Genomic DNA, 18,855 nt, shown 5'->3' on the forward strand with positions numbered 1-18,855 from the left:
GTGGACATAATCATCCCAGGGTTCTAACTGGTCAGTGGCAGTGAGCTTAAGATCACGCGCAGTAATGACTTTGGACACACTCCTTTGTGGCAATTGAGAAGGAACTGCCTGAGCGGGCAGACATTCCGCTCCAAAATCACTCGCTATGGTGACTTCAGAAACGGTTTAGTTTGGTCTGATAGAAATAGAAAATGCCCTCCTCCTGCAAATAATTTCCTGTCATTTATGATTTTATGCTTTATCTGACCGTAACTTTCTTGAGAAACAAACTTAGCAATTCCTTGTAACCAAGAAATCCAGCTAGACAAATCTAGACAAATCTGGCCTGATGTATTGCGTGACGTGATTATGCCTATTTGTTCCCTTGTTCTATGACTCTTTCCGCGGGTACATAAAAGCGAAAGAGGTCGTGAAAGCAACAACTAGTCAACGCAATAAATTAGAATAAAAAATTACTTTTTCATGGAAAGGAAAGATTGTAGTAGCCGCGAGCATTTCAACGGAGTTTCAGCCCTGATTTCTTTCCTAGAATGCCATGACGACGTATCAAGTTATATGCGTTATTAACCAAGCGTGAGGTAAAGATTGCTGGATATTGGACGGGTTCTTTTTTGCAAAGAGGGAGGCTTATATCCAGCCATCTTGACCGAACAAGCTTGGTTAATAAAGGATTTATTTCATTGCGAAAGATTTCGCTATATCAAGAATTTGAAGTGCTACCAGCTATCCAGCGAATTTCCTCGGGTGCGAATTAATTTTTTTCCAGCGAGTTAATTTTGGCTTCGAAAGGGAAAAAAAATAAAGAGATAGCAGCTACTCCAATCTTTGCTTTTCATGAAATAAGAATGAATTTTAAAAGACAGAATTTTCATTAATTTTTGTTGTTTTCAAGATGATGGTGTATGAAAAATATATAGATACCCGCACACTTGGGGCAATCAGTAACATTATTGCTGTATACACTTTCCACTAATATGCTTTTTTCGGTGAAGCCTTGTTTCCTAAAATTGTGTTCTAAAATTTTTTAGAAAATTTGATCTGAAAACCACAGAGATGTCAATTTGAATCTTAAAAAAAAAAAATTTAAAGGCTATTTTATTCGCTTGCATTTTCGCAGAGTTTAAAGTGCACCTACACCCAAAAAATTTTTTTCGCTTAACGAAGTAAGCTTATTTTTTTGAGTATTTCTGCGCAAAAATTCTTTTATTTGCTCAAATCTTCAATTTTCTATGCCCAGTCAAAATACGGAAAGTCGGCCGCCATCTTGCCCCACGACCGAGTTTAAAGAGGAATGGCTCTAGCGGGTAATGTGACGTCAAATCGAGAACACGAAAGTCTGCATTTCACACATTTTCACTTGTTTGGGAAGGTTGTAGTCGATAATTGTCCGAAAATATGCCGACTAAGTGTGTTGTAGAAGGATGTAGCAACGTGCGAAATTTGCAAGAGGGTATCGCGCTTCATACATTCTTCATACAACACACCTAGTCGGCCTATTTCGGACAATATCGACGACAATCTTCCCAAACAAGTGAAAATGTGTGAGATGCAGACTTTCGTGTTCTCGATTTGACGTCACATTACCCGCTAGAGCCATTCTTCTTTAAACTCGGTCGTGGGGCAAGATGGCGGCCGATTTTCCGTATTTTGACTGGGCATAGAAAATGAAAGATTTGAGCAAATTAAAAAATTTTTGCACAGAAATACTCCAAAAAATAAGCTTATTTCGTTAAGCGAAAAAAAAATTTTGGGTTTAGGTGCACTTTAACTGATAATCTCTTTTGTCATTTGATGCTGCATATAACTACCGAAAAAAGTACAAAAAGAGTTGTAAGGGAAAGCGAGTGAAAGATAGATTAACCGTCTGAGGAGAAAACTAACTAAATAAACTCCTTCAGTACGTGTCAATTAATCTCACAGCGTCTCTGTGACGTGCGGGAAAACATCTTTCAAATATCCAAGTTTGATTGGATGACACGTTTCTTGGAAGTGTGGTCTTAAACTGGTGGCATATAGTCAACAAACTGCTCTTAAGCTGCTCAGTTTGCTTGACAGTGCCAAAACATCGAAAAGATTCCTTTTCAGCTGGCTTCGTGCGGACATGCGAGTTTTTCTCCACTTGTTCCTTATCTCTGTAGTTCTTCCCCTCGGACAATTTCAGTACTGCCCAGATGGTATGTTTTAAAGCTTGCATCTTTTGATAAGAAACCTTTATTTTTCTGCTCTTAATTTCTCAGCCAAGCAATATGTCAAAAACAAAAGGAAACGCACATTTTCCAGGACTGAAATTCTCGTATATAGAGGCCTAACTAACGAATTGGCTACTGAGACTCATCGTCCAATTTTTAAAAATGCGCTGTTATCTTTTGTTCATTCAAAGTTTTTCTAGATTATATTTCACAATATGCGAACGTGCGTATGCAAAGTTTTTAGTTATGACCGAACAAAATCCGCAGTTACTTAATTGGTTATCTTTTTTAAAGCTTGTAGCCTCGAATTCTTTTGAGACACTAATATAAAGATCCACTAGTTTTATGAAGATCATCCAAAATTAATGAACATATTTTCGCAAACTCCGTATACGTGTCTAGTGCTTGCACGAACTCAAGGAACAGCCTCTGGTTAGCCTCACGCTCAGGGAAATAAAACTTGATTAATTAGGTGGAAAGTTAACGGAACTGTTTGAATTTGAAAAATTGCCCCCCATTTTCTTACATTCTCCTGTGAAATAAGAACCTCTCTTTGGGTAAATAATTATTCACTGGTTTCATATTTAGTTGACAATTGTTTTTAATTGAAGAAAACTTGAGTAGTAAAAACGCTTGTCTTGTAATTTTTGGAACTCTGCATTCGAGGCATATTGCTTTCGTCATAACACCCTTTCTGTATTTATGTATTACGCAATTTTTGGAAGCCTAATGAGTAAGTTTTTTCAAAGCTAATAAAATCATAGAGAAAATTGTTGAAATGCAGGAAGAGCAATTATCTTTCCTATAATGCAAAAGGAATACTGGCTGCGAATGAGCGGCAACATCCAAACTTTTCACTTGACAGGTGGCTAAGAGATAGACGACATGGCTGTCTAACCATAAACATATTAAAGTCGATTATATTTAACAACTCTTTATTGGTGCATTTTCATAATTTAGTCGAAATCGATGAAGCGACGGGAAGATTTTAAACCTCAGGAGCGGTTTCCAAGGTTTTTTTCATTTTATTCAACATGTACAGGTTTCATTATAAACAAATTAAGTCACCAGGCACTATAAGTGCACAGACATCAGCTAACGGAAACTTGTTAAAAGGAATACAATCCGGTAAAATATTTACAGCCCTTTTTATTCGTTGGATGTCGGCTAAGTACAAGAGTACCTACATCTGCTAACGGACACTTATGGAAAGGAATATAGTCCGGTAAAATATTTACAACTCCTTTTCATTCGTTAGATGCTGAGTAAGTACAAACTTTACCATATCTGCTGGTTATGTTTCAGAAATGTTAAGGGGAAAGTTAATGTTGGATTCTGGACATAAAACAGGAATATGCTTGTATTTTTGTCAAACTCAAATCTCTTCCGAGAGGCGAACAATCTTAAGCTTAGAAATAAATTACTCATTCATATTTAGAATTCTAAATGATAACAAATGTTGGAGTTATTCTCAATGCATTGGTGTTAATTAAAATTTAAAGAAATTGAAGAAAAATGGGGCTGAGATGCATTAATATTCGCATCGCTCCAAGCGATCATTGGTAAAGAGATCTCAGCTCAAGTTAGATCGCTGGATTATGGATTAGGGTTCTAATATTCAAGAGAAAATGGTAAAAAGCCATTTGATAACTTGTAATTGTCGAAGCATTATAATATGTTTGTGCATGGAGCCAACAACCCTGCTGCAAAACAATTTCATAGATGCAAGTAGTGTTTTAACTTCAATTGTAATGCAATGACATTCGAATTAATTAACGTATTATGAGAAAAATTTTGAATTCGGACAAACAAGTACATTGTGGAAAAATGCAGAAGCATATTTGTTGTTTTGCATAATGAAGGCATCTAACAATCTGAGAACGATGTCCCAGTTAGACTGAGAAGGATTCAGAAAACAGCGAAGTTGCGCGGTTCTTGGGTTGTTTCCAAGGAGGCTTAAGCCTTCGCATGAAAGTTTATTCCAAACACCAAAAGCAATTTCGTTTTTCCAAAGAAAAATTACGATATGTACAAATAATTCAGCGTGGATCGGGTCCGTCGGCACGGTTTGATAAGTCCTTGTTTGAAGAGCGTTTAGAAAGCTTCCGCTATGTTCTAGAAAGTTCAGAAATATTCGGTTTCCCTCGGGCAAAGGTTTTATGGATGAGTGGCGGTCAGTTATGATACCAGCACCACAATTTACTGAGAATTTCTTCAATGTTCTTATTAATAAATCCTCTCATAGCAAAGACTTCTAATCAATAATCGCTAGAGTTATCAAAACGACTGTAGCTGCGGTATTTTGCATTATTAATAATCGACGATTATCGCAAAACTTGCAAGTTATCGTCGACATTTCCTCATTATCTCCATTGGGAAAATATATCACGGCAGCTCAGCGATATTTTTATCTTAGTTACGCAATATTTCACTGCAGACTAGCGATGGATAATTTTTCGACAAATGGTGGATATTAAATTGACCAATTAGAGCACGCGCTTTACTTTGCTTATGTTATAAATACTTGTCTAGCCCCTTTCAATCCCTGTAACTGATTTTCTTAACCATTGCAGTAGCGCTAAATTCAAGGCAGATGTTCCCAGCACTGTATTTCTTTTACTTTAAATCCTTGATCCCTCTGGTCATGGCTACTGGCCCCCTGTGCAACCTGGCCGAGCAATCAGTGAGTGGAAAAGCTCTTAAGGGTCACACCTATAAATCAAAAAGGGTGCAAAATCCTTACGAATGTTGGGTATTTTGCGACAGTGAAGTCACATGCAAGAGCTACAATTACGTCAAGACTGGTAAAATATGTGAAATGAATTACATAACCGAGGAAGAGAAACCGGAGGATTTTGTCCAAGATGAAACCAGATTTTACACGAGAAAGTGGAAAAACAGAGGTAGGTACATACTGTGTCAAGTACTTAAACCAATTCACTTTACGTTAGAAGGTACCATAACGTCACGCAAAGGGCCATGTAATTGACTTTGAGTGTTATGCAGTATGTTTAAGGTGATACGTCACGGAATAGCTGTAGGTCCTAAACGTTGAGGGGGATCGATGTGCAAGAGTTTGGATCCCAAATATCTACGGATTGGGTCGCACAATGGGTGTAAGTCTAAATTGCAGAAAGGGATACGTCACACAATAGCAGTAGATCTATAAAGCTGAAAGCGGTTTGTCACGAAAGAGCTATCAATTTCTCTTTTTAAATATGTTGTTGGTGATACTCAGTAGTCTTGTATCATCAAAACTTTGAAGTTATATTCCGTAATTGACATCATTTTCTATCTTCTTGTGGCCGTAACTTGAAAATTTGCTAATATCGTGGGGATAAATCCATTTGTTATGACTTCTGGGAGAGAAAGTCGTAAGCTTTTACAGCCCAGATCTATTGGCCTTAGTTACGTTTCTATCTGAAATTTTGATGCGTCAGTACTTCGTATTTTTATTATCATTTAGCTGTTTGTAGCGCTGTAGGAGTAGAAGATCTGCACATAATACCTGACGCCCAAATCACCGCAAGTTCCTATTATTTAAGTTATTATCCGCACATGGGACGGCTAAATGGAGTGAAAGGTTGGTGTCAGAAAACTAACACAATCACCGATGACTACATGCAAGTTGATATGGGAGCACTGCGCATTGTCTGCGCAGTCGCAACACAAGGGAAGAAAAATGGGTCATTCGTCAAAAGCTACAGGCTTTCCTTCTCTACTAATGGGAGCAGTTGGAGTGTATATCAGGAAAAAAACATCGACAAGGTTTGAAATAATTATAACATAATGTCCTCTTACTTATTTATGTTCATGAATAGGTGTGCTGATCATCCTTAAAATATTAATCTGTGAGAGTCACTTGACAGTTTTTGGCTTAAAAATTGCGCGAAAAAAGTTCGCTGATATTATTTAAGATTATTAAAAAATACTTGATAATTCTATCTTAATTTCGGACGAAAAATGTACCAGTCAATTCATGCCAATGATACTCAATGCCATATATCTTAGTTATTAGGTGCACCATGATTAGTAAGTTTAGCGGGTCGTATTTCATTGTACCACCCGCTTCATTTAAAAGTTTGTTTGAATTTAAATCTTACCCCTTAATTCGAACCCAGAGATGTCAAAAATATCGCAACAATCCTTCACGCTTGGGCCATAAATCCGTCTGGAAAACACGAGGTTTCGTAATTTACAAAACAGACCGATAAAACGAGGTTAGTAAGATGTTTATTTCATGCCTGGGTTCAGATAGAGCGGGAGGATATAAATTCAAATAAACTATTTAATTTAGTGGGTAGTACAGGGAAATCCGGGCTCTGTTTTTTGAAAGTCCCGGTAACTAAACGGGCTCGAAGCCATGTTTTAAAATCAAAATATAATGAATAGAAAAGCAGGTTCTGGCATCCAGATCAGTCCATTTTGTTTCTTTAGCTGATAATTTTATTGTATTATTTTCAAAACTTTTGAAATCTCCATCTTGAATTAAAATAGAACAGCTTCACGGGCTCGTTAAGTTACCGTAACTTTTCGAGAAACGGATCCTAGGTCCGCTAAATTGACAAGTCATGGCGCAAGTACCAACTGACTGATATGATAATAGGTTTTACATTTACATACAGTCTGAAAGAACGTGAGGTTAGATTTATCAAAAGTGATCACCCTTTTTACCAAAGAGACGCAATTTTTTGAATATCTCAAATTGTAAACAATACTTTTAAATATTGTTTCAAGTATTATTGTTTTAAGTATTGTTAAAACAACTCGATATATTAAAATGTTCGTTACCGAAGACAGACTGAATCCGCAATTACCTATCTACAATCAAATCTCCGCAATCATCTACCAAGAATCGAATGTACCCATTATAACTCCAAAAGGAAGTCATCTGTAACTGCCCAAGAACAATACTGCCGCTCTATAAGTACTTATGTAAATAGTCTTTAAATATAATTTAGCATTAGAGTGGAGGGGGGTGGGGTTTCTGAATCTTTTATACTTTGTGCGCTATAGATTTTAACTTGTAACGTAGGAAATGTATTTTTATCCTATGAACGAATAAAGAAATGACATTATTGATATAACTCTGTTCTCTGTTCACGAACTCTGTTCGTGGCACCATTAGGCACAGTTTAAGAGATTCGCTGTAGAGAGGGAGGGGAGGGTGATTCGGGCGGTGTATGACTGACTCTCTTCAAGATAAGAAATGATACACAGTCAGGATGATACAGAAAATCTACCAAGCCCAAAAATGCTAGGAAGAAAACTCCTGGAAAATTTTGTGTAAACTATTATAATGTGACATAAATTATAATGTCTGGATTTTATTTTGAATTTGCAGATCTTCCAAGGGAACTCAGACTTGAATAGCATTGTACAGCACACTCTGAATAGCCCAGTCCAAGCAAGATACATTCGATTTTATCCTGTCACCTTCTCGACATTCCCTTGTATGAGGGTTGAAGTGTTTGCGCAGTGAATGCGGAATCATCAAGAGTGACTTTTTCTGCAAAAAATGATTGTGTCTATGAGTTATAGAATACATTTGTTCCATTTTGCACATTTCATCGGTGAGTTGTTAAAACTTGGGTGCTTTCTCACATCTGACATAAAATACTCATAAAAAAAATCAATTTGTTTTAAGCTGCTACAGTGTGTACGCGCCGCTACTTCTGCCATTCAGTTCGGGCTCAGTAATTTCACTAATAAGACGTGTGAATCAAAGACAATGTGGGTACCAACACATCTCTCGTTGATATGCACGAAAAATAGTGGCGAAATAGGTCTTTAAAGCTTAGCACGAAAATCGTTGTAACAACCGTTCCATTTACATAAGGTCTTTACGAAGGTTCATCACAACATCTTCTTTTTGTCCGAGAATTCTCTTTTTCTTAATCGCATCTTCTAAATAATCTTGCAACTAAAATGTTGTCTCATAGAATACCTCCAGATCGGTCGGGGTAAATAATTAACTCCCTAAAAATAATACGCACTTGGCGAACGCCGTGTAACCAGTAAGGACAGTGTAAGTAGACCCACATGTGGTGAATGAATTTTAGATGTTTCCAGCGTTATTTCGTGGGTAGATGTCATGTTGTCCTCGATAACCCCCAAACGTTGGTCCAAAACTACTACAGCGGTAGATTGCATATCCTTGATATATCGTTATTGAGCCAGCTTAACAGGTTTATAACCATGCACGTTGTAGAGCGAGAAAATAAAGGCTTTAGCCGCCGATGTGTACCCACAAGAAACTCAGTTCAGCCAGAGAGATTGATCAGAAGAATGTTGTATATTGTATCACGGGGCACGATGATTTTTCTCCGAGAAGTCATTTGGCAGTTTTACTGCAAGTTGCTCCTTTCGTCCGAGATTGCAAATACAGAGGGTATCGTGGTCGTCGAACTGGTCACACGGAAAACGAATGAGTTTATAGTCGTCTGATTCAATTTTATCTCAAATAGGGATATTAATAAAGGAAAACTTCTTTAGTCTCAGTACAGCATTGCCACACGACCCATTTCGCTGATGTCCGCGTTGTAAATGAAAATTGCATACGCATCGACTTGCACACGGCACTTGAATTCCGGCTACCATCTAATTCATTGCTATTTGCGTTTCACATTTTATCTCGTTGCAGTGCTTTTGTTGGAATTGAAATTGATGGCTCATGAGATGGATTTTCGGAAACCTAAGTTGTTCAGGCGATAAGATATCAGTAAGCTCAGGAAAGGGTTAACCTTAATTCCAAATTGTGCATCTGTCATTAAAACAATTTGGAAACTACAATTCGTGGGATTTTCATACAATAAATGTTGTAATGAGGAAAGACAAGGAGTGTGAGTACAACTCAAGGGCGTGAAATAAACAACAAAAAGAAGCTCACCATTCTTCGCTTGCCAAATTTCAGCCGAAAAAAATGTGGAACAGTCGTGTCTGGTGTGGGAACAGGTCCATTAATCAGCATTCTCTTTATCGTAGCTGAATTCATTGGCTAACTTCCTCTGATTTGAACAGTAGCATGAGTTCATAACAGCCATTTTCGAAGCCAGGGCGGAGCTTAAGGCCAACGACTTTGAAGTGTAAAATCTCCCATGTGTCCTGAAAAACCCGTCATAAGCTTGATTCTCCCTGCAGCAGCATCCGTTGTGAAAAGTGTAGCTGAAACACTGCAAATGCCGTCCACTTGAAAGAAGCTGCAGCTTTTTCCAGTTCCATCTTGCGCTCCTTCGCTTCCATCTCTGGCAAGAGTTTCGACTTTCTTGGTCGATGGATTGTATCACTTTACTTGACGACCCCCAACATCTGTGGAAACTAGTGTGCCCCTGAATCTTGCTACTTTCTTGATCTCTCTGCAGTTGTCAGTCATATTTTCAGCACACTTGTTACCTCACTGGATTCCATGTCAAAAACAGTACAGGCCACCGTTACAATGGGGACTTTTTGCCGCAGCGAAATAAACAACTGAAGAATCAGATTTTTCTAGATTTTAGTAGAGCTGCACAAACGTCTGTCAACTCGCGCAACGACATCCATGCGACAAACTATGCAGACACTTTCGACACTTCCGGTTTCGACTCTAATTCTCGCTACCAGAACCATATGCCAGAACACATAAACGCATAACACATCAAACTCAAGAAAAGATCTCGAGACCTTATTATCTGGTTACATTTTTTTACGGTTAACAATTTTTTACTGCTAACAGTTAAAATTTTTTCATTTTTACGCCTAACGGGTAACGGTTAACGCCCTAACGGGTAACGGTTAACGCCCTACGGCTAACGGTTAACCCCATTGAGACCCACTGACTATTTGCTTGAAAACAAAGTTTTTAACATCATATAATAATGCTTTTTGCTTTGAACAAGAAATTAAAGCTGAAAGATAAGGAGATCTTATCTCGATTGTTTTATTTTCCTTTTCCTCGTTTAGGAGTGTAAAGCTACACATGGCCATCAAAAATTTATTTATAAAAAAAAGATGCAAACAAAGTTCTGTCTCAGTCGGCTTTCATATATGAAAGTTATATATCTATTGCATAATTCATTTCTTTTACATTTATTTCAATCATTCAACAACAAAACCAAGGGAAGAAGGACAGTTATCTTTATACGGCTCCACCTTGCACGACCTTGAGAGAATTTCTCATATCTAAGCTGTTAAAATAGTCTAAAAAACGATTCAATTTTGCGTTTCTAAAGTAACAAAGCTGCTACAAGAAAGCGTGCGTTCAGGTTGTCCTTTACGATGCCTTTATTTACCAAATCCCTCATTAAGCAGGCATTCCAGGCAAAACACAGCGCTGACATTTATTTTACTGCAAGGCAAGATGATTATTAAAAAAATACATTCTGCCATAAACTGTTTGAGAAGCTCACAGCCTTAAGTCATATTTGTCTCTGGAAATTCATTCTCCTTTCTAAGTGATCACCTTGAAACAGATTATGTAATCATGGCAGTGTAATGTACTTGATTATGTAATGGTTCTTAGAATAGGCATTTTAAAAAGATAAATTAGTGTTTGTCTCAAGAAATTTGTAAATAGTTTTTGTCCATGGCCGGGTTGTTCAAAGCTGTGTTAAGATAACCCAGGGTTACTGTAAAATCTGATTTCAGATCTGAAAGCTTTAAAGGAAATTCAGTGGAATTCTTTTTGTCTACAACTTGGTGATTGGATGCTCTACAAAGTGTAAGGAATATTATCCAAAAAAAGACTTTTGAACAAAGGATTAAAGAAACCCTGATTAGAATTTAACCTTGGGTTAGTGCTAATCGGCCTTTGAACAACTGGGCCCATGTCTGTAGACTTATTTACTGAGTCTCTAATTGGACTTTGAGCGAGAGATGTTTAATCTCATTCTCTTTTGATCTCTTATGCATCAATTGTACAACTTATGTATTTAGTTCGCTGCGTCTGGGACAAAATATAAAAAAAATTGACCCAATTTTTATAAATGTGGAGCACACCACTGGAGAGGAAAGGAATTGCGGGGATGAAATTCGTTCCAATCAAATTTTCGGTGAATCGGAGTATAAATCGCGCCTCGTATTTCTTCAGGGAGAGATGTTTCAAAACAGCTACATGTTAAAAAAAAAATGGATCATTCGAAACCTTTCGCCGTGGGTGTTTCCTTCGGAATAACAATGATGGAACAGAAAATTAACCCTAAAGCGTAAATTAAGGCACTTAGCACTTTAACTTACGCTTTAAAGTTAATTCTCTGTTCCATCATTTGTGTTCTTAGTGCTACGCGGCACACCACTTATATGTACCCATACTTTGGAATAACGCCTATGACATGTCATAAAGTGAATCATCAAATAATATAGATAAAATTGAATCAAAATCAATTCTGACCGGAGAAGTGACGATCTTTTGTAACCTATTTGGAGTAGTTCTGCACACTTTTCACAGCTCAGGTGGCCGGTAAAGAAGAGGTGAAGTTATTACAAAATGGTCCCGTGGAATGGTTGTCAGTAAAGTGTATTCAGGTTCCGCCCCTAATCCGGTTGGTGTCATCCGGGTCTCCTCGCCTCATCTAGCTTATGCTCCCTTGCGTTTAATGAACTCGAAACGCTGGCTGCCGAACTGAAAAGGTGACAATGTTCCCCGACGTTTCTCTACGTTTTGACAAAAAGTAACAAATGATAACGAAAAGAAGGCTGACTTATCTGACTTATTTTCATTTTCATTAAAGTTAAACACCTACACAAAACACGCATTTTCATTTTCATTTTCAATCATTTTCATTTTCGTTCTCATCATTTTCAATTAGACTGTCACTAGGTATGTTCAACAAACCCTTGGGGGTTGTTCAACAAAACTAGTAACAATCTAGTTATATTGAAAATGATATCACCTTTGTTGGTTCGGTAATAACCAATTAAACATCATTTGATGATACTTCGACCCTTAAACAAGTAATGAATGTTTGATGAGAAGAATAATATAATTAATCTGGATAGCTTTACTTTAGCACCCCTTAGGAGGGTAAAGTTACACATAATCATTGAAGTCATCAAAAATTGAGGACAGAAAATTCAAACAAAATTTTGATCCAGCACGCTTGTAGAGAACGCTGGATCTACCTTATTAGCATTTAAAAACAGAAAACAATATTGAGTAACTATTGCATGCTTATTTTTCATTTATTTTTCATGCTTACGCAGCAAAACTAAAAATTGAAGAGATGAAGCATTTTTTCTTGCTTTGTCTCGCAGCATCAGCATTATATATGACAAACGTACAGACAGTGCTAATTTCTCACGTGAAAGCCGTTAATGGGGCAAACAAAATTCAATTTCTATTTCTAGAGTTACAAAGTACCAACGACAAAAACGGTATTGCGAAGTTGTAAACTTAACAGCTTATATGCTAAACGACTTCTGTTTTTTCACCACTCCCCTGTATTTTCAATGCAGAGTGGGCATGATACAAAATAATTTAATAACTGGCAAAATTACATAAAAACGTAAAACAGAAAAGAGTCAAGTTCTGTTGGTAGAGTTACAATATTATGTACACATTGCAATTGGTAAACTGTGGAGCCAGGAAGGGAACTTTCTTGCCTTTGGTCATCCGACGTTATCATGACTACAAACTGCAAATAAGAAAAATTGGACTGATTAGATGTCTATGTCTCGCTTTTCCTCGGGCATCATTTGGATGAGTATGACTGTGCTTTTAGTTGCAAAAACCTACCTTTGGCAAACATTAATAATAATAATAATAATAATAATAATAATAATAATAATAGCTCTGAATAAATAAGCATTCGTCCACGTCGTGAACTTAGCGATTATTTGGACTTGGCCCACTTCTCCCGAAATCTCGAATCAGGTTCCCTCTGAATGCTGAGGATGTGACGTCGATCAATTGGGATATATCAGTGTGGAGCTGCTGTGATATTATTGTCAATATCACAGTGATATAGTTTCCAAAGAGGGTGTTAATGATTGAGATGGATAAATAAACGATACTTCAAAATGAGAAATTTATTCTTAAATGGTTCAAGCGCTGGACCGTGAACCGACCATTGATCAAATTCCTGTGGCTTTCTTCCTTATACCCGCTCTAGAAAAGGACATAATGTAGTGCTGTTATAAAATATGATCTTTTTTACGGGTTATATTTGTTTTCCTTTATATTTTTTACGATTCCCTATGGTTACTCCATGGTCGCTAAAATAAGTACGTTATAGTGTCAAATCGATCTCATTTATTCTTGAGAGCGTGTCCACGAGAAAACCGGGCCGAGGGCGATACAGCTGAAATCACCGATTTGACCCAAACTCGGTACAAATGTTAAATATCACAAGTTAAAAACTATGGGAAAAAAAATAGCTCAAAATATTTAATTCCTTAGGAAATATAGGGTCCCCCTGGGAAAACCGCCATTTCCGGCATTTTTTTGCTTAATTATTTAACTGATTTTGCATTGCTGCTGTGACAAACCGAGAACCATCTGGAAATTCAATCAACTGGGTTGAGTTCCATATTCATCAAACCTCAAGAACATTGATCTGTTTTAACTTTTTCATTTCATTTCTTTCCTTACCTCTCCCTTAAGTAAAGACTGCTTTTTCTGGTTTTAACAAAGTCAAAAAAATAAGGATATATTAAGGCCCAATATTTCCGATGACTAACTACTTCTGATCGTTACTCCTACGTAGGCAGTGAAAGCCATCACTAGACTTTTAAAATCAGTAATAAAACTTTGGGGCAAATGATTTTATAACCCGTGCCGACGTGAAATTTACAAGAAATTTCCCAGAGAGTATCGTTTAAACATGAACCAGGAGAGAATCTTTGAATAGCGTAATCTGAGCCCTTTTTGCGAACTTTTTCACAGCCATATTTGGATTATTCTAGAGGAAACGCGGCAGTTGGTGACGAACATCACGGGCGCTTGTGGTCGAACTCTCATACATAAGAAATCTAGGAAGAAACTTGATAGTACATACATGTCTCTGTGGTGCCTCAGTTGCAACTTTTGGTCTATGACCGCATGTATCTCGAATGGTTTGTGATTAGCGCTCAATTCATTTGATTAGAATAGAATTCTTGCGGCGAGTAATTTCTAAAGTCTATGCATTCAATTTTCTTCGGCGTGAATTTTTCAAAGTGCAGATACAGGACAAGGTCATGATAACTTAGACTGAGAAGGCTCAGTGTTTCCCAGACTGTCTATTATCATCAGATCGATAAGTGTAACGGTGAGTTTGGTTACCCTCTGTGGGCACTAGATCAGTTGCTAGAAGTTATGCAAGTGAAAAATTCTCTTCACAGCCTTTAAATATTTTCCTTCCACCATAGTTAGTAGAGTCCCTCTATACTAACTATGCTTCCACCGGCGTTTTTAAGTCCTAACTGAGATCACCAGTCAGCAATGTTTAATTTTTATCTTCTCCTTAGACTCTTTCCAAAACCAATTTAAATGTGTCCAAAAATTGTCAGTCCTCAGGAGAATAAGAATCCTTTTGATTTCGGGAAAGTTAATTCCAGCTAGAGGCTTTCTAGGGACGAACTGTCAGTGGTTTAAGTGGTCTATCATGACTCTCAACAAAGTCCATTTTAGATAAGTTGTAGATATTTTTCAACAAGGTGGATTTTCAGTGGGAGCCCTAATTGAAATAGATAATAGCAATATAAAAAATTAATGCTTAAACAGTGAAAACTAAGAATTAAAAAATAGAATACATTTAGTTTTAGGAAATAAGCAGGCATTAAGTTCAATATTTCTAATGAAACTTAAAATTCAAATTATCAGAAATACTTTCAACTTCATCAGTTAGTATGTTCAAATAATTAGTGGCTGGTAACAAGAGCGGTTTTGGCCCCAACAACTGAACGACGTGCATGACGGGCGCCCACAGATGTTTTTTCCATTTCCAGTGTTATTATTATGAATGTGTTCAAAATTATGTAAATTGAAATCCGAGACTCAAAACAACCTTTAAAGACGTGAAGAACGATACTTATCTCCTCGGCAGCAAATGCGAAATGTTTAAGCATATCAAGTACAATTCTGGCAGCCATTATTGTTGCACTGAGGGCCAATTTATACTGTACAACCGTTTGTTGCATGCGATCGGCCTACGACATGTTTTGCAACTATTTTCACGCGCAAAATCCCTTACACTTCACTCCCTCTTAGAATGTTCCTTTTGCGGGCTATAGAACTGGCATGGAATTCTTTTTTCACTCCACAGAGAAGTTAAGGTCTTTGTCTCATCTTTTGAAAGAGTTACCTTCGCTTTTTTTATTCGATGACTTGCCATCAACGGCAACTTCGTCCGCCATTTTGACGCAAGAAAAATTTACTTTCCTCCCCCTACTCGATGGACATCTATCTCTAAAATAGGTTTTTTTTTTTATCGATTTCCGCTACCATTGTCTTAAAACATGTTTTAAAATCCTACAACATTTCATGAGACGTTTGCGACAATCGCATGCGGCAAGTTTGTATCGTGAAAATCGTGTAATTGATTTGATTTTTTTTTGTGCCTTTCGTATTTGATTGTTGTTAGCCGAGGTCAAAGTGAAACTGAGTCAGTGGGTGTTGATGCAGATGTGGTATTTTTCAAAAGTGTGAGAAACAAAATATTCTGTCGTAATTAGAATTGTCATTGTTATTAAGGAAAGGGAAATGATCGGAATAACAAATAATGTAAGTAAATTATGTGAATCAAGCTCGTACCAAGGGTAATATCAGTATTACAACTAACAATAGTCTGTTAACAATGATAATTTTGTATTTTGTATGCATTCTTTAGCTGAAGACTTCAAACTAAAAACAAAATTAACATAGATTGATTCAACGTAAAGTTCTATTCTGGCAGGAGCCTGTCCACCCGCCTTTTTTTTTTTTATCATTGTTCAACGTTTTAAAAGTTAACAACTGATGCTCTTTCACCGGCCGTGTGCCAACTATGGCAAGAAGCAGCAGCGCTGATGGCTAATCGATTATCCGATTAAATTTCTTTCCCCAGAGCGGAGCCAAAAATAATTAATCAACAATAGCTCAGCTCACGTAAAAACAAATAACTCAAAGATAAAGCCATTCATCTTGTGTTCAACATACGGCGGGTTAAAACACTTAGCCAACTTTACTGGTTTATGTCAATATAACATCAAAAAGTGTCTACTTACAAAGCAGATGAAAGTATTACAAGTTTTTTTTTTTTTTTTTTTTTTTTCGTGATCTTACTGAAGTGCCAAGTTACCATATCAGCCAAAACAAGCTGTCAGAACACTCTCACTGGTTGGCTGAACAATTTTGCAATACCCGCAAATTTAATCGGCGAATTATCGCTATCTTGAGGGACTTAGCTTTTGCAAATGCCTTCAAGTAGTGTTTAAAAAGGAATGTATCTCAAATTCAGAACTTGCATTCAGCATCACGAAACTGAAATACACCGTCATTACGCTAGTTATTTTGTGTTTGTTTCCGGTGACACGAAATAACATTTCATCCATCCTTATTTAAACGCGTCGGTAAGGAGAAGCGAAAGATGACCAGGTGTTTTTATTTTGTAACTTCCCGTCCATTAACCTAGCAACCTAAGATAATTACTGAATATTAATTTTCTTAACCTCCTGGATTATAAACAGGTGAACCATCAAGGAATGACGAAGAAATGGAAACCTGGTTTTGGATTGTTGGTTGGTTTTTTTCCATTCTGGCGATAGCTGGCAATGGATTTATAATCTTCCTTTTTACCAGCAAGCGAAATCTTCGAAGCAAGACCAACGCGTTTGTGGTTTCACTCGCTCTGGCAGACCTCTGCGTTGGGATTACAGTGGTTCCCACCGTGTTCATCTGCAACAGGGCGGCAGGTTGCAACTCAGAGGATAACATGATGTACATAGTGAGAAACTTTTTCGCGTTTGCGTCCGTGATGAACTTGTGCAGCTTAGTCCTGGATCGCTACATTGCTGTTGTTGAACCTTTAAAATACTTGACTTTTATGACACGTCGCCGTATCATTCAAATGCTTTCCTTGTCTTGGTCAGTTCCGTTTGTTACTCGGACTTTTTATGCTTTTCCAAAATTCGTTTCAACCCCATCTCACCTCATGTTTCTTACTATCCTAACTCTGATTATCTTTGAGTTCCTTCCAACTGTCATATGTGTGTTTTGCTTTCTATCTATGTTACGAATTGCCTTTAAACATAATTGAGCCACTCGTCTGTTAGCGAAACAGTTACGTTTTAACCATACTTTTTTGTATAAAACGCAGGAAAAGTCAGCTGTTATGATGACAGGAGTTGTAATAGGAATATTTCTTCTGTGCTACAGTCTTTATATGCGCTGTTCTTTTGTGTACATATTCAGTAATTTGCAAAAAACATGTAATGATGTTCACTACAAAATCCCTATTCTGGTGCTAAACTCTGCCGCCAACCCGTTAGCGTATTCCCTCTTTAAGAGAGACATAAAGAAGGAGATTAAACGACGGATTTGGTGTATGAAATAAAATCTAATGAAAAAAGTGATAAAAATTAAAATGAAGGTATATGTTTGCAGTTGCATTTACTACCACTTGAAACAGAACGAGTGCCAGAAAACTTGGCAAACATTAGTAGCAAAATTATTATGCAGTGTACACGTATAGATGCTATAATAAATAAAAGAACATAGGGCGCAAAGCTTAGCCTATGTCTTCTTAAGAAACGTACGTCTATACAGATAACTATGTTTATGTCTAAAAACTAAAACGATATATTCCCTGAAAGCCTCTAAAACACTAAAGTTCGCACCGTTACTTGACGGTGGCCTTGAAGGTGTGCGCAATGTTAAGCGAGCTTAAGAGTGTCGCTTTCTGCATTTGTCGCAGGACTTCCCTGCTCCTAGCGTCCACAAGCTTCTTCATTGTTTTCTCGAGCTCCTTCGACCAACCCCCTAGCACATCAATAACTACTGCTCCACGCAATATCCATCATATTGCTTTTTAAGCTCCCATCGCAGTGGGGCATATTTTCCCGTCTTTTCCTTCGCGTATTTTCCGCGGTTATCTAACCAGGGACAACTCATTTCCACCGCCAAGACTTGCTTTCTGTTGTGATCCACAAACCTCGCCTCCCGGTTTAACCGCCTCCCGGTTAGCTCAATTGGCAGAGCGCCGGACTATTGTGCGGGAAGTCGTGAGTTCAAATCTGGCCGGACCAACACTCAGGGTCTTAAAAGAACTGAGAAGAAAGTGCTTCCTTTGTAATAATATCTGCAGATGGTTAGACTTTCTAGTCTTCTTGGATAGGAACGATAAATGAAGGTCCCGTCTCATAAGCCCGGGGACCCTTTGGGGTAAGGCTAATCAAAGAGCTGGATTAACCTCTATGTAACCGCTCTAAACCGATTTAGCCGATTTATCCAGGTTAAACCGATTTTAATTTGTGACGTGTACGATGGTCTTTTTGTTTCTATAAATTTGCATATAACGTCACAGAATACGATTGTGATACAAATGTGGCGCCAAAAATAAACCAACAACAACAACAACAGTTTTTAAGCACAGTGGGCACACATGGGGAGACTAGTTATTAGTTTAAAAAACTCATTGGGGAATGGAAAAAACATTTGACAAAAAGCCTATCACATAGATCCATCCACTCTCAGCTGAGCATTTATCTCATATAAGTCCGTGAAAATTAAAATAAT

General features: G+C 37.5%; 1 protein-coding gene and 1 pseudogene across 4 annotated transcripts; both read left to right on the top strand.

Annotated features, from left to right (window-relative positions):
* The first annotated feature begins 2,033 nt into the window (after positions 1 to 2,033).
* Positions 2,034 to 8,266, top strand: LOC148720207 (lactadherin-like). 3 transcript variants are annotated; one of them, XM_088739694.1, is made up of 4 exons: positions 2,034 to 2,174; positions 4,956 to 5,092; positions 5,656 to 5,957; positions 7,534 to 8,266. In XM_088739694.1, the coding sequence occupies exons 2-4, from the start codon at positions 5,008 to 5,010 to the stop codon at positions 7,669 to 7,671; spliced, it is 525 nt and encodes a 174-aa protein (XP_088595820.1). In that variant the 5' UTR covers positions 2,034 to 2,174; positions 4,956 to 5,007; the 3' UTR covers positions 7,672 to 8,266. The 3 variants fall into 3 exon arrangements, with proteins under 3 accessions (XP_088595820.1, XP_088595818.1, XP_088595819.1); XM_088739692.1 differs by lacking the exon at positions 2,034 to 2,174 and adding an exon at positions 2,195 to 3,454 and having other exon boundaries at positions 4,763 to 5,092; XM_088739693.1 differs by lacking the exon at positions 2,034 to 2,174 and adding an exon at positions 2,195 to 3,454 and having other exon boundaries at positions 4,763 to 5,092; positions 5,674 to 5,957.
* Positions 8,267 to 14,225: 5,959 nt separating this feature from the next.
* LOC148720208 (octopamine receptor beta-2R-like) lies at positions 14,226 to 17,851 on the top strand (annotated as a pseudogene). The gene is made up of 2 exons (XR_015993511.1): positions 14,226 to 14,410; positions 16,809 to 17,851. The product of XR_015993511.1 is annotated as an octopamine receptor beta-2R-like (transcript).
* Positions 17,852 to 18,855: the final 1,004 nt, after the last annotated feature.

Source organism: Stylophora pistillata, chromosome 11 (genome assembly GCF_964205215.1).
Source record: "Stylophora pistillata chromosome 11, jaStyPist1.2, whole genome shotgun sequence".
Classification (NCBI taxonomy): Eukaryota; Metazoa; Cnidaria; class Anthozoa; order Scleractinia; family Pocilloporidae; genus Stylophora; species Stylophora pistillata.

What these genes read in the sequence shown, in the direction of transcription:
- LOC148720207 (XM_088739692.1), top strand. An exon ending in GAGAAAGTGGAAAAACAGAG is followed by an intron (nt 5,093 to 5,655) that starts GTAGGTACATAC and finishes ATTATCATTTAG; the next exon opens with CTGTTTGTAGCGCTGTAGGA. An exon ending in AGGAAAAAAACATCGACAAG is followed by an intron (nt 5,958 to 7,533) that starts GTTTGAAATAAT and finishes TTGAATTTGCAG; the next exon opens with ATCTTCCAAGGGAACTCAGA.